The 25,551-nt window shown below is 50.3% G+C and overlaps 1 protein-coding gene across 2 annotated transcripts in view; it reads right to left on the bottom strand.

Annotated features, from left to right (window-relative positions):
* Positions 1 to 3: 3 nt before the first annotated feature.
* Positions 4 to 25,551, bottom strand: part of ASAP2 (ArfGAP with SH3 domain, ankyrin repeat and PH domain 2) — a 203,735-nt gene continuing 178,187 nt past the window's right edge. The window contains exons 23-29 of one of the 2 annotated variants that reach the window (XM_017853630.1): positions 22,239 to 22,491; positions 19,567 to 19,701; positions 16,996 to 17,161; positions 5,881 to 5,930; positions 5,169 to 5,257; positions 4,602 to 4,724; positions 4 to 2,435 (exon numbers count right to left, since the gene is read on the bottom strand). In XM_017853630.1, coding sequence (XP_017709119.1) covers positions 2,361 to 2,435; positions 4,602 to 4,724; positions 5,169 to 5,257; positions 5,881 to 5,930; positions 16,996 to 17,161; positions 19,567 to 19,701; positions 22,239 to 22,491 — 891 coding nt within the window. In that variant the 3' untranslated portion in view covers positions 4 to 2,360. The remainder of the gene's footprint in view (positions 2,436 to 4,601; positions 4,725 to 5,168; positions 5,258 to 5,880; positions 5,931 to 16,995; positions 17,162 to 19,566; positions 19,702 to 22,238; positions 22,492 to 25,551) is intronic. The other variant, XM_017853639.1, reaches the window with a different exon arrangement.

The raw sequence follows: 25,551 nt of genomic DNA, 5'->3' as shown, positions 1-25,551 counted from the left end.
TGCCCATTTAAAAGTATTTTATTTTTTTCCAGTCAAATGACTAGTTAACAAGAAGAGTAAACTTATTAAACATGCTCTAGTTATAAATCACTGCATTAAGGACAATGAAAATAATCAATTTTGGTTATACAATATATACAGTTGTGCTGCAACCAAAGTAATCAGGTGAATGAACTGAATATCATACATCTCAAAATAGCATCCTAAGCTGCATATTATGTTATCCACCCCTTAACAGATCACACAGTAACTCTTAGTCTGTGTACATATTCTGAGCCATCATCCCAGATCTGATGGAAAATGGCATGCAAAATGCCAGAATTCTGCAGCTGCAGTATGTGAAACATAAACTTTAAATATAAATAGATATCTACAATGTTTTTCTTTCTCTCAGTTACTTTTTTAATTTGCAAAGAGCAAATAACTAAGAAAGGATATTAGCAGGGACGTTAATATAATTTCTCCTCTGTTAAGAGTACTATTAGTTACTGCACAATAGCACCAAATTGTAGACTGGAAAAATATTTCCTAGATATTTATGTACCAGTGAACCTGATAGATTAGTTTGGGACTGGAGTTCTAATGTTGATATCTATCAACTTTATTCCTTATATAGCTGGCACCAGGTGGTCAAAGGCTGACTATAAAATACAGATGGAGGAGGATTGTTAAAATAGACATAAGTGCACTGTGCAAAATACATCTGTTTACTTAAATCTATGAGAAAATTAAATGAAGGGTTCAAACAACAGAATTAACAATCAGTGAAAACAGATGTAGTGCTTTAAAAAAAACAAAAAACTACAGATCTAACACATTTTACCCAGAACTTCAAAAGGCAAAAGCGATTGCTATACATCATAAAACATTCCAGTTTGTTCTGTCTTCCTTTGTAACAACAAAAAAAGTACAATGCCAAAACAAAACAAAACAAAAAAAAAACCTCTACACGTAGAGTCTTGCATAATAAAGACAAGCTGCTTCAATCAAATGTACCATCACAACAAATGCAGCAACAGCACTGCTGCCCCACTTTCCAAGCCTACACTCAATTTATTCCTTTACTTGTGTTAAAAGTCCAAGTGGGCATCACAGGCCTCTTTATTCTCAGCCAAAATGTCCAATATTCCTACTATGAATCTCACCCTCACAATTACTAAATAGAGGTATGACAGTCAAGTTCATTAAACTAATGAGTTTTGGTTTTATAATATACAACCTAATCCCCCCTACTACCACCCCAAGTAGCTTAAGAATGATATGATGGCCTTAAATAGTAAAAACTGGGATGTTTGGGAGTATTTTATTATCTGGGACCTATATATTTCTGATATGTTCTTGATTATAAACAGATGGACAGATTCGATTTCAAGACAGTGTGACTACCATTCCTGTTGGAGTATTATATAAATACAAGACACTAAACTGAGTCAACATTCTCATGGGCTAGAAGGGAAGGCAGTGGTACACTCAGCAGGAGACAGCAAGTGATGGGTGAATACAGCATGGTCTGCGCCACAGAATTCTACTGTCTACAGTTGCTTTCTGTGTGATCAGCAAGTTCAAGAAGGCAAATTCTGAAACATCTAAAGCATATAAACTAATTTAAAAGAACTGTTTTGCAATCCATCATCCTTAGTTTTTAACCAAATTCAGGAAATGCAGTTTTATATAACCTGGAACGGAATGAACTGTAGTTACCCTACGTTGTCATAAACCATCAGTAATTTTGTTAAGTATGATTGTTCACAACAGGTTATACACACATGCAGAATATAGTGATAGCTGCAACCTCATAAATTAGGGCTAGAAAGTACAATGCTAATGTGTAAATTTCCAAGTTGTTTTTTAAACACTGGGTGGATTTCAAAGTAATACGTGTCTTTAAAGGTGAACTGATGGCATTTTATCGAGAAAGTCCAGAGCTGGGCTATGGACTTCTGAAGCAGCAGTTGACTGGCCATCTAAAATAATAATTGTGCTAAAGGTCACCACTCCAGAATTGGGCCAAGGAATGCAGGAAGAGTTTATTTCCAATACACTCAATGCAAACATTTTTAGGTTTAGCGAATTCCGTAGAGGCAGGATCTTGACTATGTATAACAGTTAAAATAACTTTTCAGTTCACCTGTTGGGAAATTCAGTTTTTCCTAATAAATGCATAGCAATGTTTCGTGAAAACCACAAATTATAAAAACAATTACTGATATGTAAAATTGCCTCAGTTTTAAAACAGAGCAGTGGCATTAGAGAACATGGGCTACCGTACAAACAGTTCATGAAACTGGTTATCTGGCAAGAGTTTTGGTACCAACAACAAAACAGGAACGTAACTGTTAATGCTTTTGTTCAGTAGCAATTCAGTCAGCGATAAAGTGCACAAATGACACTGGGAATGCGCCTTTGCGACCAGGATCTCCATCAATGTGGCCAATCTGAAACGGAAAAAAGTGTAGGTTGCTATTAAAATTCCAAATGTTGGTGGCAACTTTGAAGGGCATTACATAGAGCATTTGGTGGAAAAAAAGCACGATTGGTTCAGAAGACTCTCTTCCGACAAGAAATTACTTGGGCAAAACATCCAAACGATTTTTTTCCCTTTTTCCTCACCACATTTCAGATAGTGCAGGCCTCTCCTGTGTAAGGAGCTCTTCCCAGCCGTGCCTCAGATGTTCACTGGCGGGGATGGCCACCCCCACCTGTTCCTGGGAGGCACACAGGTCAGCTCTCTGACCGCTACTCCCCGCTGGCCTTTTTTGAATGAATGAATGAATGAAGCCGAGTGTCACAAGTTTGTGAGCTGCAAAGTCACCGAAAGTGGCAAAGGTATAAGTTGGCCCCATTTCACTGAGTCAAGCGCTTGTGTAAGGCTTCACTCACTCTATCCACTTACGTTCGCTCTCGGGTAAATTATATCCAAGTGTGATCTCAAGAGTGTAAATGATGTAGGCAAATAAAAGGCTAAAAACAGCCAAAATATGAACGGTGGGCTTTTTGCGGAGTGGTGGGGGGTTGCTGTGGCTATGGGCAACTTCTGTTTTCTGCTTTATGCCTCTATTTTCCAGTTTTGGAAATGAGCAGGTATTTTCCACATGGCTAAGCCTGTGGTCAGGCTGGTGCCCTGTCCGGATGGTGAGTTGTAGGCAACCGTGGGAGCTGGCTGGCAGGGCTGGCTCTGTGTGCAGGTGGGTCTAGTGGGTGTGTGGATGGGAAGGGGCAAGTTCGGGTCCTCACGTGCTCTATGCAGCCAAGCTGAGCACTCTCCTCACCAGAGTCCAGGTGCTGTGGCCCTCTCTGTGCCTGTGCTATAGTGAGGCTGATGGTAGGAACTCTGGATCCTCCCTTTATTTATTTATTTATTTATTTATTTATTTATTTAGAGATGGAGTCTGGCTCTGTCACCCAGGCTGTAGTGCAGTGGCGTGATCTCGGCTCACTGCAACCTCCCCGTTGAGGGTTCAAATGAGTCTCCTGTCTCAGCCTCCCGAGTAGCTGGGATTACAGGTGCCTGCCACCACGCCCAGCTAATTTTTTGTATTTTTAGTAGAGAACCATGTTGGCCAGGCTGGTCTCGAACTCCTGACCTCAAGTGTTCCGCCTGCCTCAGCCTCCCAAAGTGCTGGGATTATGGGGGTGAGCCACCGCACCCAGCCCACAGACACTTTTAATCCATTAAGGGCAAACAAGGCCACAGGAAAGAGCGGTGAACCCAGCCCTACCAAATGAAGGCAGTGCTGCCTGACCCCGAGAGCTCACAGCGCCCCTGGAGGCTGAAGACGTGCAGTTTCAACACTAGTGGGAGCTCTGCGAGGGACAGCGACTAAAGACAGTGTCCAGACTCCTTGCACTTGACAAAGCAGTTCCCTTAAATCCTGTTGAGTTCCCAGCTGAACTGTCCGCTCTGAGCTCAGATGCGGAGCCACGCCACTTGCGTCTGCTGTGTGGTGGGCTCAGCCTGGGGCTGTCTGCCTGTGCCCCATTCAAACCGGTTCATCCACTGCCCTCACTGTATACAGCTGCCGCTTAGTGGGTGCTCACCAGATCATGTGCGCCAGACTGTGTGTGTGACCCCCTTTCACAGATGATCCCACTAACGCTTAACGATAAAAGCAACCAGCCCCAAGCCACCGGCCCGTGAGGGGCCAAGTCTGAATTCTTAGGTGGCCGGCACTCATCTTGTTCCCATACCCTGCTGGACGCCTGGGCGGCCACAGCTCATTTCAGGACCAGACTCACGCCTGGGGCTCTGCGCTCTAGGTCAGCTCCTTCCAGACACCCGATCCCACTAATCCAGCAATGGGGGGTGATGACCTAGAAACTCAAGGCCTCAAAATGAAGGAGTCTCACTTCAGGCCCTCATGGGTGCTCTGGAAACTGCACCCTGACAGGGAAAGCAGCCACCATGGGGAATATCAGGCCTGCTCAGAAGTGGGTGTCCGTGGAGGAAGCGATTCCTGAGGATGCCAAGGGGCAGAGGCACCAGGAACTGTGTCTGCACTGCTCAGGCTGAGAAAATCTCACCTGCGAGCCAGTCTCTCCAGCCAGGTGGGCAGGGATGCAGCTCAGCCCCCAGGAACCTCCCGGGCCCACCCCTGACTCACCCACCACTCCTGGTCCTCCTCCCCATCCACGATGATCACATCCCCCTCGGAGAAGGTTAACTCATCGGGGTTGTCAGCCACACAGTTATAGAGCGCTTTCACCCGCTTAGGCTTCAACTTGGTCTGTGTCAGGAGAGGGAACAAAGGTTAGCGTGGCTGCAGCCCTCAGCTCTCAGGGCAGACAGCTCAAGCACCCTGCACCCCCCGGTCTCAGGAGCCCCGCACCTAGGCCTGAGAAGCCTGCAGATGCCAAGGTGGGGCAGGTCAGTACAGCTCAGGAACCAGGGAGAGAAAAGGGAAGAGCTCCCCACCAAGCAGAGAGAAGGGGCCAAGGGCTGGGAAACAAAGCGGCCGGGGCAGGGCACTCTGAGTGGGCCCGTCCTGGAGCTGCGATGGGAGGGCCAAACCCACCAGCTGCCAAGATCCAAGCAATCAGGTACCAAGAAGACCCCTGTCCAGCCCCCAACCAAGGGAAGAGGGGAAGGCTTGCTTCCCCTGAGCCCTTGTGAAACCACCTGCACCCTCCTGGCGAGAGCAGAGGAGCAGGAAAGGGAGCTCGTCACTTACTGCCTGAGACTTCCTAGGCATGGGTGCAGGGGGCTGCAGGACCATAGCATTGGACAGAGGACCCAGAGCTTCTGTTGCAGAAAGATCCACTGTAGGGCAAAAATGAAGCAACTTAAGACACGCCATCAATCATAACCATGAGATGTAAACAATGTACAAGCCACAGGGTGTGTCTGAAAGCAGGTTTCCCCCCAGGTGTTCTCATCTGTTGAGGGAAAAGGGAACCTTCTGATTTGGATGCAGCCCTTGCAGAGCTCATGTGGCAGCCAAGTGTTCCCCAGTGAGCCCGCCCTGTCAGCAGGAGGGGACAAGGTAAAGGGCCCCAGGACTGAGCTGCTCAGGAGCAGGGGTCTCAGAGGCCAAGGGAGCAGGGAGGATGGCAGAAGGGAAGGAGGGAACAAGGCAGGAGGGAGGAGAAAGGCAAGGAAAAGGGGGAGAGGAGTGGGGGGGTGGAGGAAGGCAGGTGGCGGAGGAAGAAGGCATGAGACTATTCGGGAGAGGAGGAGAAGGGAGCAGGGGAGGAAGGCAGGAGTGGGGGAGGAAGGCAGGAGTCGGGGAGGAGGGTAGGAGGGTGGGGGGGAAGGGGGGCAGAAGGGCTGTGGGAGGGGAGACAGCTGGGCCCTCCCTCAGGCCTGACCACCTAGCAGGGAACGTCCCCACACTGCCCCATGGATCAAGCAGAAATAAACTCAGTCCCAAATTAAATAATTACCAGGTACTCTTGGTTGGCTTTTGTTGGTCAGTGGGGTGGACTTGTCAGCCCTACAAAGACAGGGAAAAAGTAGATTTACTGCTACCTGAGGGCACCTGCCCCTTTTTCATACCCTTTTATCAGAGAACCTTCTGAGTTCAAGCTGAAAGAGTGTAAGGTGATTTCCTCCACTGTCACTCAGCTCTCTTTTTTATGGGAAAAGGAAGAATGAGAGGCCCTGAGAAAGTGCTAGATCCAACGTTTCTGATCCTAAAACCAGGGCTTTTCTCGAGCACTCTGTCCACGTGAGCCTGCCGATGGCCAGGGTCTGGAGCAATGCTGGGCACTGGCCCCGCCCTGAGTCTGCTCAGCCCCTTCCCTGCCTTGGTCCCATCTACACGAAAGGGCGGGGCTGAACCTTAACCTCAGGCCCAGATGGCTCTGCCAGGATGGGTCCGATCACCCTGAATCAGTGCTGTCCATGCCTCTGCGGTCCCTGCTTCTGGGAACTGATGTGGCTGACCATGGGCTCAGGCCCCATCCATGAGCCTCTGGGCCAGCATGCCCCAAAGCCACAAGGCGGAAGCACATGAGTGAGGACGTGGTTCTCAGGGCCGCAGACAGGGGTCCCTCCGTTTGAACCTGCCACTTGGCAGCTCTGGGTACATGGGTTCTGGAGAGTCAGCACTTTCATCTGCAAAAGCTGTGACACAAGATCCGCCAACTCCAGAGCTCAGGAGCAGTGCCATGAGTGAGGACAGCTGGCTTCAGTTCCCCCGTGGATCTCCTGGACCTAGCATAAAGCCAGGCACAGGATGGGGGCTGGAGAAGCAGAAGAGGAAGACCAGGGAGGAAGGGAAGGCAAAGATGGGATTCTTTCCACTGTACGCTCCCGTCCGTCGACACTCCCTTTGCTGCTCGGAATGAACCCTGTCTGGCCTCGATGCTTACAGTCCCAGAACGAAGGGAGAGAAAACATCACATGGGTTTTGCTCATACTTTGAAGGAACTGAAAAGGAACTTTGTTTTATTCCATAAAGACCCCTCCCATTGGACCAGTCTGGCCATTTGTTTTCCATCAATGTCTCTGGGTGTAAATGTCTCAGCAGACATCATGACACTGACCAGGCTGACGCCCTTGCCTGCAGTCATCCCTAACTACAGAACACTCGCAGGCCTGATCCTCTGAGACAGCAGTCAGCAGACTTTCTTTAAAGAGGCAGCTAGTAAACTTTTTAGGCTTTGTGATTTTTTTTTTTTTTTTTTTTTTTTTTTTTTTTTTGAGATGGAGTCTCACACTGTCTCCCGGGTTAGAGTGCAGTGGCACAGTCTTGGCTCACTGCAACCTCTGCCACCCGGGTTCAAGCAATTCTCCTGCCTCAGCCTCCCGAGTAGCCGGAATTACAGGTGTGCACCACCATGCACAGCTAATTTTCTGTATTTTCAGTAGAGATGGCGTTTCACCATGTTGGCCAGGCTGGTCTCAAACTCCTGACCTCAGGTGATTCACCCACCTCGGCCTCCCAAAGTGCTGGGATTACAGGCGTGAGCCACTGCACCCGGACNTAAAGGGGCGCTATAAAACTTTTTTTGGTTTTTTGTTTTTTTTTTTTTTTTTTTTTTTTTTTTTTTTGAGATGGAGTCTCACACTGTCTCCCGGGTTAGAGTGCAGTGGCACAGTCTTGGCTCACTGCAACCTCTGCCACCCGGGTTCAAGCAATTCTCCTGCCTCAGCCTCCCGAGTAGCCGGAATTACAGGTGTGCACCACCATGCACAGCTAATTTTCTGTATTTTCAGTAGAGATGGCGTTTCACCATGTTGGCCAGGCTGGTCTCAAACTCCTGACCTCAGGTGATTCACCCACCTCGGCCTCCCAAAGTGCTGGGATTACAGGCGTGAGCCACTGCACCCGGACTTTGTGTGTTTTTTGAGTCAGGGTCCTGCCCTATTACCCAAGCTTGAGTGCAGTGAGGCAGTCAGTTCACTGCAGCCTCGAACTCCTGGGGTCAAGTGATCCTCCCCCTTCAGCCTCCTGAGTAGTTGAGACTACAGGTGCACACCACCATGCTTGGCTAACTTTCAAAATTTTTTGTAAAGACATGGTCTCACTATGTTTTCCAGGCTGGTCTCGAACTCCTAGTCTCAAGCAATCCTCCTGCTTCGGCCTCCCAAAGCTCTGGGATTACAGGTGTGAGCCACTGCATCCAGCTGGCTTTGTGGATTCTAGCATCTCTGCTGCAATTATTCAACTCTGCCACTGTGGCGTGAAAGCAGCCCCAGACTGCATAAACAAACAGGTGTGGCTAATGTTCCAATAATATTTTATGAGCGCTAAAGTGAATCTCACACAGTTTTCATGCACCATAAAATATCCTTTTGATTTTTTTTTCCAATCAATTACAAATACAAAAGTCATTCTTAATTCTTAGTTCATGGGCCCTAAAACACAGGCGGCAGGCTGGATTTGGCCTGTGAGCCCTAGTTTGCTGACTCCTACCCTAAGAGAAGAGGTATGAAAATTCACATTTATACCAGAGACAAAATTACCGGCGGTGGGGGAGGGATAGTATCCTTTACAAAGAGGATGCACCAGCGTATTCCTTTAGAGTAAGAACTCCACTGGGCACTGGCAACATGATTCCGTCCATCTCATTGTCCTGGGTAGCTCTGATGCACAGCGTATTCCTTTAGGAGTAAGGAACTCCACTGGGCCTGGCAACATGTTCGGTCCATCCTCATCTTCCTGGGTAGCTCTGGATGCACCAGCGTATTCCTTTTAGAGTAAGAACTCACCTTGGCACTGGCACATGATTCCGTCCATCTCATCTGTCCTGGGTAGCTCTGGATGCACCAGCGTATTTCCTTTAGAGTAAGAACTCCCACTGGGCACTGGCAACATGATTCCGTCCATCCTCATCTGTCCTGGGTAGCCATTGGTAGCTCTGGATGCACAGCGTATTCCTTTAGAGTAAGAGCTCCACTGGGCATGGGCAACATGATTCCGTCCATTCCTCATCTGTCTGGTAGCTCTGATGCACCACGTATTCCTTTAGAGTTAAGAACTCCACTGGGCACTGGCAACATGATTCCGTCATCCTCATCTGTCCTGGGTTAGCTCTGGATGCACAGCGTATTCCTTTAGAGTAAGAACTCCACTGGCACTGGCAACATATTCCGTCCATCCTCAATCTGTCGCTGGGTTTAGCTCTGGGATGCACCAGGTAGTTCCTTTAGAGTAAGAACCCACTGGGCACTGGCAACATGATTCCGGTCATTCCTAATCTGTCCTGGGTAGCTCTGGGATGCACCGCGTATTCCTTTCAGGAGTAAAGAGCTCCACTGGGCACTGGCAACATGATTCCGTCCATCCTCATCTGTCCTGGGTAGCTCTGGTGCACCAGCGTATTCCGTTTAAGTAAGAGCTCCACTGGGCACTGGCAAATGATCCGTCCATCCTCATCTGTCTGGGTAAGCTCTGGATGCACCAGCGTATTCCTTTAGAGTAAGAACTCCACTGGGCACTGGCAACATGATTCCGTCCATCCTCATCTGTCCTGGGTAGCTCTGGATGCACCAGCGTTTCCTTTAGAGTAAGAACTCCACTGGGCCACTGGCAACATGATTCCGTCCATTCCTCATCTGTCTTGGGTAGCTCTGTGCCACCAGCGTATTCCTTTAGAGTAAGAGCTCCACTGGGCACTGGCAACATGGGATTCCGTCCCATCCTCCATCTGTCCTGGTTTAGATCGGGATGCACAGCGTATTCCTTTTAGTGGAAGAGCTCCACTGGGCCACTGGCAACATGATTCCGTCCATCCTCCCATCTGCCTGGGTAGCTCTGGATGCACCAGCGTTTCCTTTAGAGTAAGAGCTCCACTGGGGGACTGGCAACATGATTCCGTCCATCCTCATCTGTCTGGGTAGCTCTGGATGCACCAGCGTTTCCTTTAGAGTAAGAGTCCACTGGGCACTGGCAACATGATTCCGTCCATCCTCATCTGTCCTGGTAGCTCGGATGCACCAGCGTATTTCCTTTAGAGTAAGACTCCACTGGGCACTGGCAACATGTATCCGTCCATCCTCATCTGTCCTGGGTAGCTCTGGAGCACCAGGCGTATTCACTTTAGAGTAAGAGCTCCCACTGTGGCAACTTGGCAACATGATTCCGTCCATCTCATCTGTCCTGGGGTAGCTCTGGATGACCATCGTTTTATTCCTTTGAGTAAGAGCTCCATGGGCACTGGCAACATGGATTCCGGTCCATCCTCATCTGTCCTGGGTAGCTCTGGATGCACCAGCGTATTCCTTTGAGTAAGAACCCCACTGGGGCACTGGCAACATTGATTTCCGTCCATTCCTCATCTGTCCTGGGTAGCTCTGGATGCACCAGGTATTCTTAAGTAAGAGCTCCCTGGGCACTGCGCAACATGATTCCGTCCATCCTCATCTGTCCCTGGGTAGCTCTGGATGCACCAGCGTATTCCTTTAGGAGTAAGAGCTCACTGGGCACTGGCAACGTGATTCCGTCCATCCTCATCTTCCTGGGTAGGCTCTGGATGCACCAGGCGTATTCCTTTAGAGTAAGAAGCCCCATGGGCAAAAAAACCCCCTGGCAACATGATTCCGTCCATCCTCATCTGTCCTGGGTAGCTCTAACCTCACTGGCCCTGTGCCCCTTTTTCCTACCAGTCAGATCTGAAACCAGGTAGAATCATGTTTGAGAGGAAACCTGTCCAGCTTCTCCCAGCTAGAACACTTCTGAGAACCAGGAACCTGCACCTCACAGCTGACATCCACGGTTCTGAGTCCCAATAACTGCTGGGAGCTGACGGCTCGTTAGCCAGAACTTCCACACGATTTGTTCTCTTGAAAAACAGCAGCTTGGAAAGTGCAAATCGCAGGGCGTCTTAAGGCAGAAGAGAGTCCAGAAGCCAAGGGAAGCATGACCTGTGGCCACTTTGGTGTAGAGGCAGAAATAATTAGCACTGGAAAGCCCATTTATTACAGCATAATTCAGTAGCTGTTTAAGACTAGGAAGGCACAGATATGCATATTCCATTTTATTTTTTTTGAGATGGAGTCTGGTTCTGTTGCCCAGGCTGGAGAGCAGTGGTGCAATCTCAGCTCACTGCAACCTCCACCTCCTGGGTTCAAGTGATTCTCCTGCCTCAGCCTCCTGAGTAGCTGGGATTACAGGTGTGCACCAACATGCCCAGCTAAGTTTCGTAGTTTTAGTAGAGATGGGGTTTTGCCATGTTGGTCAGGCTGGTCTTCAAGTGATCCACCCAGCTTGGCCTCCCAAAATGCTAGGATTGCAGGTGTGAGCCGCCACGCCCAGCCCTGCATGTTATATTTTAAAAAGTTATCTTGCAAAGTAGCATTTAAAAAGTTTTGGGAGTCTTCTGGTTAAAAGGGCAGATTTAAGTACATTTACTTCCACTTCTTCCCAAGGAAAAGGATTTTAAAAAATTAAACATAAAAGAGGTCAGGCACGGGGCCTCATGCCTGTAATCCCAGCACTTTGAAAGGCCAATGTGGGAGGACTGCTTGAGCCCAGGAGTTTGAGACCAGCCTGGGCAACATAAGGAGGCCCCCACCTCTATAAAATATAAAAATAAATTAACCAGGCATGGTGGTGCATGCCTGTGGTCCCAGCCATGCGGAGGCTGAGGTGGGCGGATCACCTGAGCCCAGGAGGTCGAGGCTACAGTGAACCGTGATTGCACCACTGTGCTCCAGCCTGGGCGACAGAATAAAAGATAAATTACAGTCAACCTAGTTGACCTCAAGAATGGAATCCCACTCCAGCAGTGAGGAAGGCTCTGAAATACTCCTATCTGTCCTGTAGTGTCCCCAAAAGGCTCAGGACCCTCTGGAAGGGGAGAAAGGCAAGGTAGTAATTAGCCAAAAATCTGTTTAAGGAGCTCATGAATCCCTGGAATCTCGCCCCAGCTCTGATTAGTCTTAGCCGCTGCCCTGCTCAACCTACTAAGGACAGGAAGCTTCTATTCTTGGAGAGGGCAAAACAGAGGGTATCTGGATGGGGGACACCAGGTGCGGCTGTTGGGAGTATCTTGAAAAACAGAGGGACTAAGTAAAAGCTTAACTTTATTTCTCTACTCCTAAAAAAACTTCAGATGAGACAAGAGGCCCAGCCAGACCACTCCACAGGGACACTGGTGTGGGCGGCTCTGTGCAGGCTGCCAGTTTTTACTGCCTCACCTGGAGGGGAAACACCGAGCTTGCCATTTATAGGGAAAAGCCTGGAACCCACAGAGGTCAAAACGGTGTGGAGGCAGCACTCTCTGCACGAACACGAAAACTGCAACACACCCGCCAGCACCTTCGCAACCATTCTCAGAAGGAGGAGACTGAGAAATGATCTCAGGAAACAAAAAGAGTATCTCTACAAAAAGAGTTTAACTTGAGGATTATTATATGAGAACAGGCATGAACGCCTTAGTAAAAGAACTGGGAGATAAACTCTAGAAAATCTTCCAGAAGACAGATTTTCAAAACAGGCAGGCAAGCAAAGCAGGGATGGCCATGAGAAGGTGGCAGAGGGCTAGCTGAGGATGACAGCTCGACTCCCCTGCACCGGGTGGCACTTCCAGCCCCAGCCTGGGAGGAGGGAGTGTGGGCATCCAGCCTGCCCCCCACAGCAACTCCTTCCCCTCAGAATTAACTCTGAGCCCAGGAGACAGATGGTAGAAGCAGAAGATCGGAGGGGTCTGGGTCTACCTTTGGGACTGGGGTACAACTAAGAATATGCACACTAAACTTAGCGTGAGCAGGAAGCTAACTTCCACCTGTGAAAGCATGGTGACGCTGAAGTTTGTCAGAGCACTTAGGGTACTCCAATGAACACGATGACACATTCAGAAGAAAGGCCAAGGAGTCTGACATCTGAGGAATAAGAAACATTAGAAGAGAGAACAAAAAACCCCAATATTTAAAGCATTAAAAAATCAGTGAAATTTCTCCAAATTGAAGGATGTAGTTTGTACCTTGAAAGTCTCTGTCATCTGTCTGGCAGTGCGGATGAAAACACCCACACTGGTACCTGGGGAGGCGCGTCACCCAGAGGTGAACAAGAAGGGCATGTCCGCAGATGGTGGCCCAACAGGAGCGTCCGAGCCCAGGTGGGAGGAGGAAAGCATCCAGGTGGCAGGAAGTGACAGCCCCCCTGAGCACCCAGTGGGGGTCCTGGAACAAGAGGCAGACCCAAACTGGGAAAGGCAGCTGCTGCGCAGAGGTGGCAGTAGAGAGGGGGAACCTGTTTCCTAAATAGACACCGATCAAGGAAGTAAAGATGGGAGCCAGACTGCTCACCCTCAGAAAGGAAGGAAGTATACAGATAAGAAGACAACTAGAAGAAACCCCATGGCGACTGTAAAGCATTGCCTTCCAATTTGTTACTGTTTTTCTTTTTTTAGAGCTAGGGTCTCTGTTGTCCAGGCTGGAGTGCAGTGGCACCATCAAAGCTCACTGTAGCCTTCTCACGGGCTCAAGCAATCCTCCTGCCTCAGCCTCCCAAGTAGCTGGGACTACAGGCGCGTGCTGCCATGCCTAGCTAATTTTTAATTTTTTTTTTGTAGAGACAGGGTCTCACTATGTTGCCCAGAGTGGTCTTGAACTCCTGGCCTCAAGTGATCCTCCCACCTCGGCCTTCTAAAGTAATGCAGGGATGGGCTGAGCGTGGTGGCTCACACTGTGTCTGGAATTGGTGGGTTCTTGGTCTCACTGACCAAGAACGAAGCCGTGGACCCTCGCAGTGAGTGTTACAGTTCTTAAAGATGGTGTGTCCGGAGTTTGTTCCTTCAGACCCTCAGATGTGTCTGGAGCTTCTTCCTTCTGGTGGGTTCGTGATCTCGCTGTCAGGAGTGAAGCTGCAGACCTTCGTGGTGAGTGTTGTAGCTCTTAAAAGCAGCGCATCTGGAGTTGTTTGTTCGTCCCGGTGGGTTCGTGGTCTCCTTGGCTTCAGGAGTGAAGCTGCAGGCCTTCGCAGAGAGTGTTACAGCTCATAAAGGCAGCGTGGACCCAAAGAGTGAGCAGCATGCAAGATTTATTGCAAAGAGTGAAAGAACAAAGCTTCCACAGCCGGGAAGCAGACCCCGGCCGGTTGATGCCGGCTGGCTGGGGTAGCCCGCTTTTATGCCCCATCTACATCCTGCTGATTGGTCCATTTTACAGAGAGTTGATTGGTCCATTTTGACAGAGTGCTGACTGGTGCGTTTACAATCCTTGAGCTAGACACAGAGAGCTAGAGGGAAAAGTTCTCCAAGTCCCCACTAGGTTAGCTAGACACAGAGTTAGCTAGATACAGAGTACCAATTGGTGTATTCACAAACCCTGAGCTAGACACAAAGTACGGATTGGTGTATCTACAAAACCTGAGCTAGACACAGAGTGCTGATTGGAGTATTTACCATCCTCTGGCTAGACATAAAAGTTCTCCATGTCCCCATCCGGCTCAGGGGCCTAGCTGGCTTCACCTAGTGGATCCTGCATGGGGGCTGCAGGCAGAGCTGCCCGCCAGTCCGGAGCCATGCCCGCACTCCTCAGCCCTTGGGCTGTCGATGGGACTGGCCGCCAGGGAGCACGGGGCGGCGAACGTCGGAGAGACTCAGGCCACGTAGGAGTCCACGGCAGGGTGGGGAGCTCAGACATGGCGGGCTGCAGATCCCAAGCCCTGCCCCGCAGGGAGGCAGCTAAGGCTCTGCAAGAATTTGAGTGTGGCGCCCGCAGACCGGCACTGCTGGGGGACCCGGCGCAACCTCCGCAGCTGCTGGCCCGGGTGCTAAGCCTCTCACTGCCCTGGGCTGGTAGCGCCAGCTGGCTGCTCCATGTGCGGGGCCCCCCGGAACTCACACTCGCCCGCCAGCACAGCCCCGGTTCCCACCCGTGCTTCTTTCTCATACCTCCCCGCAAGCAGAGGGAGGAGGCTCCGGCCTCAGACAGCCCAGAGAGGGGCTCCCACGGTGCCGTGGCAGGCTGAAGGGCTCCTCAAGTGCCGCCAGAATGGACACCAAGGCCGAGGAGGCGCTGAGAGTGAGGACTGCTAGCACATTATCACCTCTCAACACCTGTAATCCCAGCACTTTGGAAGGCCAAGGTGGGCGGATCACAAGGTCAGGAGATCCAGACGATCCTGTCTAACACAGTGAAACTCTGTCTCCACTAAAAATAAAAAAAATTGGCTGGGCATGGTGGCCAGCCCACCGCTGCTCCCCCACCCCTGCCCCGAAAAAAAAAGAGTAGTGCAGGGATTACAGATGTGGGCCATGGTGCCCAGTCCCCAAATTCTTTATTTTTTTATTTTTGAGATAGAGTTTTGCTCTTGTTGCCCACGCTGGAGTGCAATGGGTACAGTCTCGGCTCACTGCAATCTCCACGTCCTGGGTTCAAGAGTCTCGTGCCTCAGCCTCCTGAGTCGCTGGGATTACAGGAGCCTGCTACCATGCCCAGCTAATTTTTTTCTATTTTTATTAGAGACGAGGTTTTACCATGTTGGCCTGGCTGGTCTCCAACTCCTGACCTCAGGTGATCTGCTCACCTCGGCCTCCCAAAGTGCTGGGATTATAGGCGTGAGCCACTGCTCCTGGCCCCAAATTCTTTATTGAGAGGTGGAACTGATGACTTCCTTGTGCCTTCCTCTCTGCCCCTGTGTCTGAGCTTGTAACTGAGCAGTAATGTATGGCAGAGGTCATTCTGTGCCAGCTTCCAGGGCCAGGCCTCTCTCTGGGGACCCGTCCTTGGACCCAGCCACCATGATGTGAGGAAGCCCATGCCAGGGACACATGGGTGTTCCAGTCACAGCCCAGCTGAGGCTCTGGCTGACAGGCAGCATCAGCTACCACAGGGTGGGTGAAAGGCTCTGACCTTGTCTCCCAGCCAACGAGTCACCTCCTGTGTCCAGCCACCCCCAGGCTTCGAGTCCTTTCAGCAAAGCCTCTAGATACTGTGGAGCAAAGACAAAGACCCCACAGTCCCATCCAAATTCCTGACAATCTGTCAGCAGAATAAAATGGCCGTGCCTCATGTCTGTCAGTTTGGTGTGGTTTGTTACTAGAACAACTGAAATTAGAGACGTCAGTGTGAACTCATGGATTTCAATACAGAAAGATACAGAATAGAGAGATAAATGGTGTATGTATGTATCCATGTACATGTATCCATATTTCCAAGTTCTGACAGCTCAGAGGGCCTGTGTGGGAGCAGTGACTCTCCACCTAGCCCCCAGAACTTGGCCTCTAAATATCATTTCCACTAAAAGGAACCATTTCCCACCATAAAGATCCAGATTAAGAGCCACAAACTGGGGCTGGGCGTGGTGGCTCACGCCTGTGATCCCAACATTTTGGGAGGCCGAGGCGGGTGGATCACGAGGTCAGGAGATTGAGACCATCCTGGCTAACACAGTGAAACCCTGTCTCTACTAAAAATACAAAAAATTAGCCAGGTGTGTTGGCGGGTGCCTGTAGTCCCAGCTACTCGGGAGGCTGAGGCAGGAGAATGGCGAGAACCTGGGAGGCGGAGCTCGCACGGAGCCGAGATCACGCCTCTGCACTCCAGCCTGGGCGACAGAGCTAGATTCCGTCTCAAAAAAAAAAAAAAAAAGAGCCACAAACTGGACCCATCTGCAACAAACGGCTTATTTGGACAAACACCTAGGCTTGAACTGGGTTTAAGGATTGGGTGCTGTTCCTACATCCATGTTAATTTCCTGACTTTGCAGGTGGTATTGTGTTATGTAGGACAATGTCCTTGTTTGTGGGAAATCCATGCCTCACACCACAGAGGGTCTATGTGTTCAAAACAACCTTGGGAAAATAGAAAGAAAACAAACAGAGACCACCTGGGTGGTGAGCTGCAAACAGAACCCAGAGGCCTTGTGTGTTGAGGACACGTTGTCTAAATTCATTCTGTGGACTTAAAATGTACATTTGTAAGACATTTTTACAGTCTAAAAATCCTCAAGTTATTTGTAAGACCCTTCAGACCTGAGGAATTAGTTGTGTGGCGCGCACGCTGAAGTAGGAACCCTGGGGATTGCAAACGTTCATCCAGACCCCGTGGCAGGTGAGGTTAGAGGACAGGAGCACGGATGGCCGAGCTGGCTGGGGGTGGCTTACCCCGGCGCAGGCTTCTTCTGCGGGAGGCGGCTGGGCGGCTGTGGGGGCAGAGGTGGGGGCCTGCTCTGCGAGATCCCAGGCGGGGTAGGCTTGCTTGGCTGGCTCAAGGCTTCCAACACGCTAGGTGTCTTGGCAACAGGAGGGGGCGGCGTGGGGGTCAGGGGATCTGCGGAGGAAAAGGACAGACGTGCAGAGGGTCAGCTGCAAGGCTTCCCACTCAGGCCTCCTCACTGGAGGCTTTCTGAGAAGGCTTCATTTTTCTATTGCTATTTCCTAAGGAAAAACCTGCTATTTCCTTGCTGGTTTTCAGAAAACTATTTGCAGGGAGGAAGCAGGGAGTCCTTTCCAAACTAATAAGGAAGCTGCGAGCCTAAAGTCAGGATGACAATTTTATTCTCTTAGCCCGTGAGTGAGTATTTTCTCAGCTAGAACTCCATGTGGGAAAGCCAGCAGTTTCCTGCTCTGGACTCTAAGACCCAACCGCAGGAGGCCGGGGCCCTCAGCTCTGCCTGGGGAAGCAGGGCCTGCTTTGCACATTGACTGACCTGTGGCCAAAGGGATGAGGCCCTACGCACTTCATCGGGCTGCTGGGCAGGGTGGATCTGAGGAGAGATGGGAGCTACGAACTTAGTAACGGCTCCTCAGTCCACGGAGTGGGTGGGTGCAGAGCTTTATTAGTGTCTTATGTTTTACAGACGAGGAGGCTGAGGCCCACGGAGGGGAAGAGCTCTCGTCAAGGGTGGCAGAGTTGGTAAGACCTGAAGGGAGGCTGTGAGCCCAATTCTCCTTCCTCTGTCTCTCCTCCCCCGATGGGTGTTAAGCGCTCTCTCAATGTCAGGCTTATCATCCTGGGCCTCAGGATGGGTGGCCTCTGCCAGGAAACAACATATAAGGCGCTGGGTTTCCCTCTGCCAGGAAAAGCCAGGAAGAATGAGGCCTTCAGCTAAACAAAGAGAAACCTGGGGTGGGGAAAAATGAAGGAATCCAATTTATGATCTTTCTTTTTTTCATTATTGTTTCCTCTTTCCAATTTAAAGGAAAAGTCAAAAGGCTGACTCTAGCACACACATGCAGTCCCAGGGCCACCAGACGGAGAGGCAGGAAAGTGGGCCTAGCCTTCTGTGTGTTCGTTTTGGAAACCTTTGAAGACCCTCCCAGACCCACTGCTCCCGGCTCTGCCGCCAGCACGTGCATACATGGCACTGACTCTAGCTGGGGCTGGGCTGCTTTTAATTTTAACTTATTCTAAGGAAGTCACGAGCACCTCAGCTCAGGAATTCTCATGCTCTGGAAGCAATGAAGCCCAGAGATGCTGGACTCCCCACTCCAGGGCTGCTGCAGCAGGAGACGGGGCAGCATCCAGGGCTCGTTTCTCTGATCCAGTGAAAAAAGATGCTCTAGTTCTGCACACTGGAGAAAAACTTCTTCCTAAAAACCTCCTCTTCCTTCTCTCACCAAGGGTTTCAGGACTTTCAACCACATGTTGACATTAAAGAAAACATGCCAGGCTGGGCGTGGTGGCCCACACCTGTAATCCCAGTACTTTGGGAGGACGAGGCGGGTGGGTCACTTGAGCCCAGGAATTTGAGCCTAGGCAACATAGTAAAACCCTGTCTCTACAAAAAAATACAAAAATTAGCTGGGCATGGTGGCTTGCACCAATAATCCCAGCTACTCAGGAGGCTAAGGCAGGAGGATCACTTGAGCCCAGGAGTTGGAGGCTGCAGTGAGCCATGACTGTGCCACTGCACTTGCACCAATAATCCCAGCTGCTCAGGAGGCTAAGGCAGGAGGATCGCTTGAGCCCAGGAGTTGGAGGCTGCAGTGAGCCATGATTGTGCCACTGTACTCCAGCCTAGGGGACAAAGAAAAACAAGGCTGGGCATGGTGGCTCACGCCTGTAATCCCAGCACTTTGGGAGGCTGAGGCAGGTGGATCACCTGAGGTCAGAAGTTTGAGACCAGGCTGGCCAACATGGCAAAACTCTGTCTCTACTAAAAATACACACACACACACAAATTAGCTGGGCATGGTGGCAGGCTCCTGTAATCCCAGCTACTTGGGAGGCTGAGGCAGGAGAATCTCTTGAACCAAGGAGGCGGAGGTTGCAGCGAGCCAAGATTGTGCCATTGCACTCCGGTCTGGGTGATGGAGTCAGACTCTGTCTCAAAAAAAAAAAAAAAAAAAAGAAAAGAAAAGAAAAGAAAAACAAAAAGCCAGATTCTAAACCAAGTGACTGTCCCAAAATATTGAAAATCACCAAATGGCCCAAGGAAAAAGAAACCCTGGGGTACTGTGTAAAGGAGGAAATGTTGCTGAAATGCTTTGGAAGACAGAGGAAGGGAGTGAGGAAGCTACTTGATGGTGCAGTGTGGGGAGAGGCAGGGGTTTGCAGCTGTGATGGAGGAGGCTGGGGGAGCTGGGAGCCCTGCACAGGAGCCACAGGGGGCCACACAACACGGGGCACTTGGCATGTGTCTGTGCCGGCGGCTGTGCGGCTCCATAGAGCACCCCCCACCATCCAGATCTACAAAGCCCACAGGCAAGAAAGGAAAAAGGAAAAAAACGTACTGGTAGATGTCACACGAAGAGGGGGCAGCGGTGGATGGACAGCTGGCGGATCTGACGAAGATCGCTGCCGGCTTCCACCGTCCACACTTACAGAGTTTGTCTTCCACAGGGTGTTAGCAGAGGAGGCTGTCTGAACTGAACCCACACGCATGCACACAGACGCATGCATGCACACATACACGTGCACACACAGAACAAAAACAGAAACAGAACACTGCGTTATTGATCCTCCCCCTTATGAAATGGTCAGTATGACCCTTCTACCTAGAACCCTCAACTCTTTTACTCCTGTCTCTGGCACGTGGAAGATAGACACTGATACCCACTAAACCAAAGATGCTTCAAGGACTATTCTCAGCTGGTTTTCTCAATCCATGAAATTTAAAAATTCCTGAGTTTATTTCTCAAACATCAGTATCATTTGAAGAAGGAAATAAACAGCCACAATGCTCTCTTGCGAACACTGCACTTGGAGCTTCTGGAACTTCTGCTCCTCTCCACCCTCCCACCGAGTCCTTCCCATGGGCCGTGGGAGTCACCACCATGCGAAGAGGAGTACCATGTGCCCAGCTGGCACAGGTGGAGGGCAGAGTGCAAATCAGACACTAGAGGAGGGGCTCTCTCTCCCTCCCTCCCTCCCGCAAACATATTTCTGGCTGGAAGCAGACACAGATGACACCAAACAGGTTCAGGTGACCCACAAAAGAGATGGCATTTCCCAGGTCACAAGCCCTTCTTCTGCCTGACAAACCTGCAAGCTCAGGTGCACGGGGCCCAGGTGCCAGGTGTGACCCCATGTTGGAGGCTGTGCACAGCCCGTAGGACAAAGGCTGGGCCTAGAAATGGGCCAGGCCATTGGGTCCAGAGGAAGCCTTCCAGCTCCTCCCATGGGGAGCCAGGTCTGCCCCAAGTGCAAGGCTGACACTGTCAACCCTTTGCTATTTATTTAGTTGCATGTGAGAATTCCATCCAAGACCACATGTGGGCTACCCAGAGAATGGGGAAGACAGCAGGTAAGGGGTAAACCTACATCACTGGAAGAAATGAAGCTAGGGACAGGAATGGCAAAAATAAAAGGGAAAAAAATCAAAACCCTCAAATTCCAAGACTTCGAGAAACCAGGAGATTAAGAGTTTACCCCTCCATGACCCAGCGGAACAAAATAAAATCTTTCCTCACATGACATACACAGCCAGCAAAAGCCACTGCTGAGAAGGAGGATGATCAAAATCATCTTGATTGTGGGCTGTAGAAAATTCATGCCTGCCTACAGGATCTGGGAGAGGCAGGAAGAAAGCCGCACCTACCCTGGGCCCTGACCAGCCAGCCTGGGGGTTTGACAGGAAGGAGGTGCGACTTTGTGGCTTCACCTTGTAGCTGCCTTCCATGCTCAGGGACATCCTCATCAAACCAGGGATGGATGCGGTCTAGGATGTGGGGTGTGTGGGGACAGCAAGCAGCTGGCTTCTGGGCCTGCCTGGGGGAAAGGCCTGCTCTCAGCAGGTTTGTTCTTGGGGGTATGACTCAGTGACTCACACGACAGGTTCACTGTCACTTCTCTGGGCCTCCCTGAGTGACGGGGCAGAGCCATGTGAGGGTCTGAGAGACACCCAGGACAGCAGGGAAGACTGGCCCAGCCGCACAGGCGAGTGTATGTGCAGCACAAAGTTGCAGCTTTCTGCTCAGCCTGGGCCAGGTCTCCTGGCCTCAGTCACCCTCACGCACCAACCCACCTTGCCCAGCTAGCAGCTACCGCATAAGGACAGTTCGGAATGTATTCGGGGGCGTAGGCTCCACTCCATCAGCGGCTCACAGCGGTCACAGCGCCTGGATACATGCTCTGTGCAGACTCTTGTCCTTCCTGGGCCTCCCTCCTCCCATCAAAGCTCAGCAGCCCCTTCATGTGGGAAACCCTCTGAAGGCCACAGAGATGACTGGAGCTCAGCCTAGAGCTGCGCAGGTCACTCGCCGGACCTGCCTTCAAGGAGCACCGTAGCCAGCTGCTCTTCAGGAAGGACAAATCACTTAACTTTTGGGAGCTTTGGTTTACGTATTTCCAAAAACAGAAAGTGTCACCTGTTGAGTCAAACCCTCCAGGTTATAGCTGAGGTACGAAGAGGAAGCTTTTTGCCCTAAGACACTGGTAGGACCACAGGGCTGGTTTTGTATTTTACAATTAGGCCGAGCACTGTTCCCCAAATTAGTAGCATTTTATCCTTGATTTTATGGGGATCACTGGTAAGAAGTAATCGCAGGGGCCATGAACTGGACCAGATGAAGGCAGAAGAGAAATGAAAAGGAAAGAACGAAGGCCTGGGAGGGAGAGTGGAGAAAGATAAACAGAAGGTCGTGGAGGGCAGACCTGCAGGAGTGTGTCTTTTGGCCCAGCCCTGGGAGTTCAGATGGCCACCTCAGGCTGCCCTGGGGGAGTTCCCATGTTACCCAAGCCAGCCAGATGCCACAACTTTGCCCAGAATCAGAGTCAAATCAAGAGACTCTACCACCATTTGGCCTGATAAGAATGATGGAATCCCTTTAGGAAGCAAAGAGAAAATAACTACAAAACAGAAGAGCCCAAAGGTCACTGAGTTGGAGGCAGGGCAGCTGCAAACTTCCCAAACCACAAAACAAGACCCTCTATAAATTCACAGGGATGACTGACAGCGTCATACCTTTGCCAACATTCCGTGGAGGAAGAGGGGGGGCACTGGTGGTGCTGGGGGCTGCCGGCTGGGCGGCAGGTGGGCTGCCACTCAGGATGGCTCCATAGGTCTCATTCTGCAAGATGCTGGGCATGAAAGCCCTCTGCTTGTCCTTGGCAAGGTTTGCAGCATCTCTTGCCAAAGATACAGCGTTAGACTGAAGCTGGTTGGAGCCCAGCTGGTAGAAGCTGATGGGCCGGTCTTCTCGTCGGTTGGGACTGGGCTGCAGGAGAACATCGGGGCAGAGGTGTGAGACAGAAATGAACTGCTCCTGGTGATGACATTCAACACAGGGCTGAAAACCTCACTGACACCAGCTCTGCTGGGCTTGGTACCATTTGAGCTCTCAACTGTTGCCTGGGAGCCACAAGTTGCGTGAGAGCTGCAAGAGTGAAAACTCACTCCTCCTCGTGTCTCGTGAAGGAAACACACATTGATATGGTTTGGCTTTGTGTCCCCACCCAAATCTCATCTTGAATTGTAATCTTCACGTGTCGTGAAAAGAAGGTGACTAGATCATGGCAGTGGTTCCTCCCTGCCGTTACTGTGACAGTGAGTTCCCACAAGACCTAACGGTTTGATAAGGCTGTCACTTGCTCTCTCTCCTGCCACCCTGTGAAGAGGTGCCTGCTTCCCCTTCTGCCATGACTGTATGTTTCCTGAGGCCTCCCAGCCAGGTGGAAGTGTGAGTGAATTAAACCTCTTTCTAAATTACCCAGTCTCAGGTATTTCTTTATAGCAGTGTAAGAACAGACTAGTATATACACACACACACCAAAAAAGCTGTGAACTACAAGTTAAAATTCTCCATTCTGTGATGGATTTAAAATATAAGCTATTTATCTTATCAGCCGAAGTTATCTCAACCTAAGTCAGCATTTTTCCTGAAGTTTCCCTTCCTAAACATGACTTCTTATGTTACCCAACAGGGTAGCCAGCTCTGGCCAGCCCGCTACACTCAATCTCCAACAGCTATATGGCTCATTCAGCAGAAATCAATGTTTTCTTCCCATATGAACAGGAGCTCCTGAGATTCCTCCAAATCAGGGTTAACAAACAGTGGCCTATGGGCTGCCACCTGTTTTTTGTCGGTAAAATTTTATTGGAACATAGCCATATCCCGTCATTTAGATACTGTCTAAGGCTGCTTTTGAGCCATCCTGGCAGAGCTAAGTAATTATAACATGGACTGTGACACTTTAGGGCCACAGAGCCTAAAATATTTACTATCAGGCCCTTTAATAATTTGGCCACCCCTGCTCCCGCTGAAGGTAACGTGTTTTTTTTTTTTTTTTTTTTTTTTTTTTTTTTTTTTTGAGACGGAGTCTCGCTTGTCGCGCTGGGCTGGAGGGCAGCTGCCAGGATGGCAGCTCGAGCTGCAAGCTCCGCCTCCCGGTTTACGCCATTCTCCTGGCCAGGCCTCGCTGCCGGAGTAGCCTCGGGGAACTACAGTCGCCCGCCACCTTGCGCGCGGCTAGTAGGTTTTTTGTATTTTTTAGTAGAGACGGGGGTTTCACCGTGGTTAGCCAAGGCATGGTCTCGACGTCTCGCTGACCTCGTGGATGCCGCCCGTCTCGGGCCGTCCCAGAAGGCTGGGTGATTACAGGCTTTGAGCCACCGCACCCGGCTGCTTTTTTTTTAAAGAGAGTCTCGCTCTGTGGCCCAGGCTGGAGTGCAGTGGTGCAATCTCAGCTCACTGCAGGCTCTGCCTCCCAGGTTCATGCCATTCTCCTGCCTCAGCCTCCCGAGCAGCTGGGACTACAGGCGCCCCCCACCATGCCCGGCTAATTTTTTTGTATTTTTAGTAGAGACAGGGTTTCACCATGTTAGCCAGGATGGTCTCAATCTCCTGACCTCGTGATCTGCCTGCCTCGGCCTCCCAAAGTGCTGGGATCACAGGCGTGAGCCACTGCGCCCAGCTGGTCATGTGCTTTCTTGGAAGTGAATGCATGGAATAATGACTCAGGTAACTTAGATCTAACTTCTATTTCAAATGCCAGCTTCATTAAACTACATATGATTGTGAGCAAATGACTCACACCTTGCTGACCACATTCTCACCTGTTCACTGGATATGGCGAGTGCTTTTCTAGCACAATGCCAGGTGCCTATCAGGTGCTCAGTGTGAACGGCGGCAGCCCTACCTCTCCCTCACATGACCACTAACCCATTCTAGGTTCGGGACAAACCAACGCTTCAAACCCAGCTCAGGTGTGCAGAACTAAGCACCCAGTGGTTCTTCACACATATTTCTAAATTGCAAAGCCCACGGGTGAAAGGATAAACGGTCCCTGCTGCTGTCTGCTGAGAATCAGGTGAGCAGTGTGGATGAGTCTTAGGACTCCACACCAGCCTCTGCTCTTGTGCTTTTCCTTGGACTATGCAACCTGCTTCATCACTGCTCATAAAACGGGAACGTGGCGTCCGATCGCTTGACGAAGAGGCACACTGGGGCAGACTGCTTCCAACTTTTAAGGCAGGTTAAGTGTGAAATCAGTCGACTCTTCTCGCTTTGACACTGTTTTGTAGCTAACTCAGTGAAGTAATTTCTTAAGTGAAGTAATTTCTTATTCTGTATTCTAAGAAGCAGTAAGTATGGATGTTAACTCCATGAGCAAAGACAGTCCAACAGGTTTCAGAAATGCCTTCTGGTTACCTACTGAGCTATCCATCCATCTATCTAATTAGATATCCTCAATACACATCAGAACATTAATGCATTACAGAAAATTAAGAAAAAAAAAAGCCAAACCATGAAAATGTGTTTAATGTAGCATTTGCCACTAATTCAGCACGGAACACATTCCAGGCACGCCTCGAAGTACCATGCTGAAGGACAGATGGAAGTGGGTCGCAGCTACGAATCAGGGCTTTGGGTCAGACGGCCTAAGTCCGACTCTCAGCTCCGAGTCCTGCGTGAAGGCAGCAACCTTCCTGGGGATCACCCCCCGTGTGTGAGGCAGTGAGTATGGTAAAAAGGGAGCTGGAGGAGGAGGCAAGAGCCTTTGTGCAGTCCCAAGGCTGCCTCTAAATAGCTGCTTCACTTTGGCCAAGTCAACTTTTCCCTTGAGGCTTCAATATCCCAAACTGATAAATGAAAGGGTTGGACCCAATGAGCTCTACAGGTCATCTGAAGATTTCAGTTGATTTTATTTTAAGATCAACCAGGAGAATGTGATCACCTAGACTGGGAGAAATCTGGTCTTTATGACGTGACTCCATAGCAAGAGTTTTCCTCTAAACCCACTGGAATCAATCCCCCCCCGCCCCCTCCCCCCACACC

The sequence above is a fragment of the Rhinopithecus bieti genome, unplaced genomic scaffold, assembly GCF_001698545.2.
Source record: "Rhinopithecus bieti isolate Rb0 unplaced genomic scaffold, ASM169854v2 scaffold_1530, whole genome shotgun sequence".
Classification (NCBI taxonomy): Eukaryota; Metazoa; Chordata; class Mammalia; order Primates; family Cercopithecidae; genus Rhinopithecus; species Rhinopithecus bieti.
Note: the sequence above shows the minus strand (reverse complement) of the source record. Positions and strands in the feature narration are given on the sequence as shown.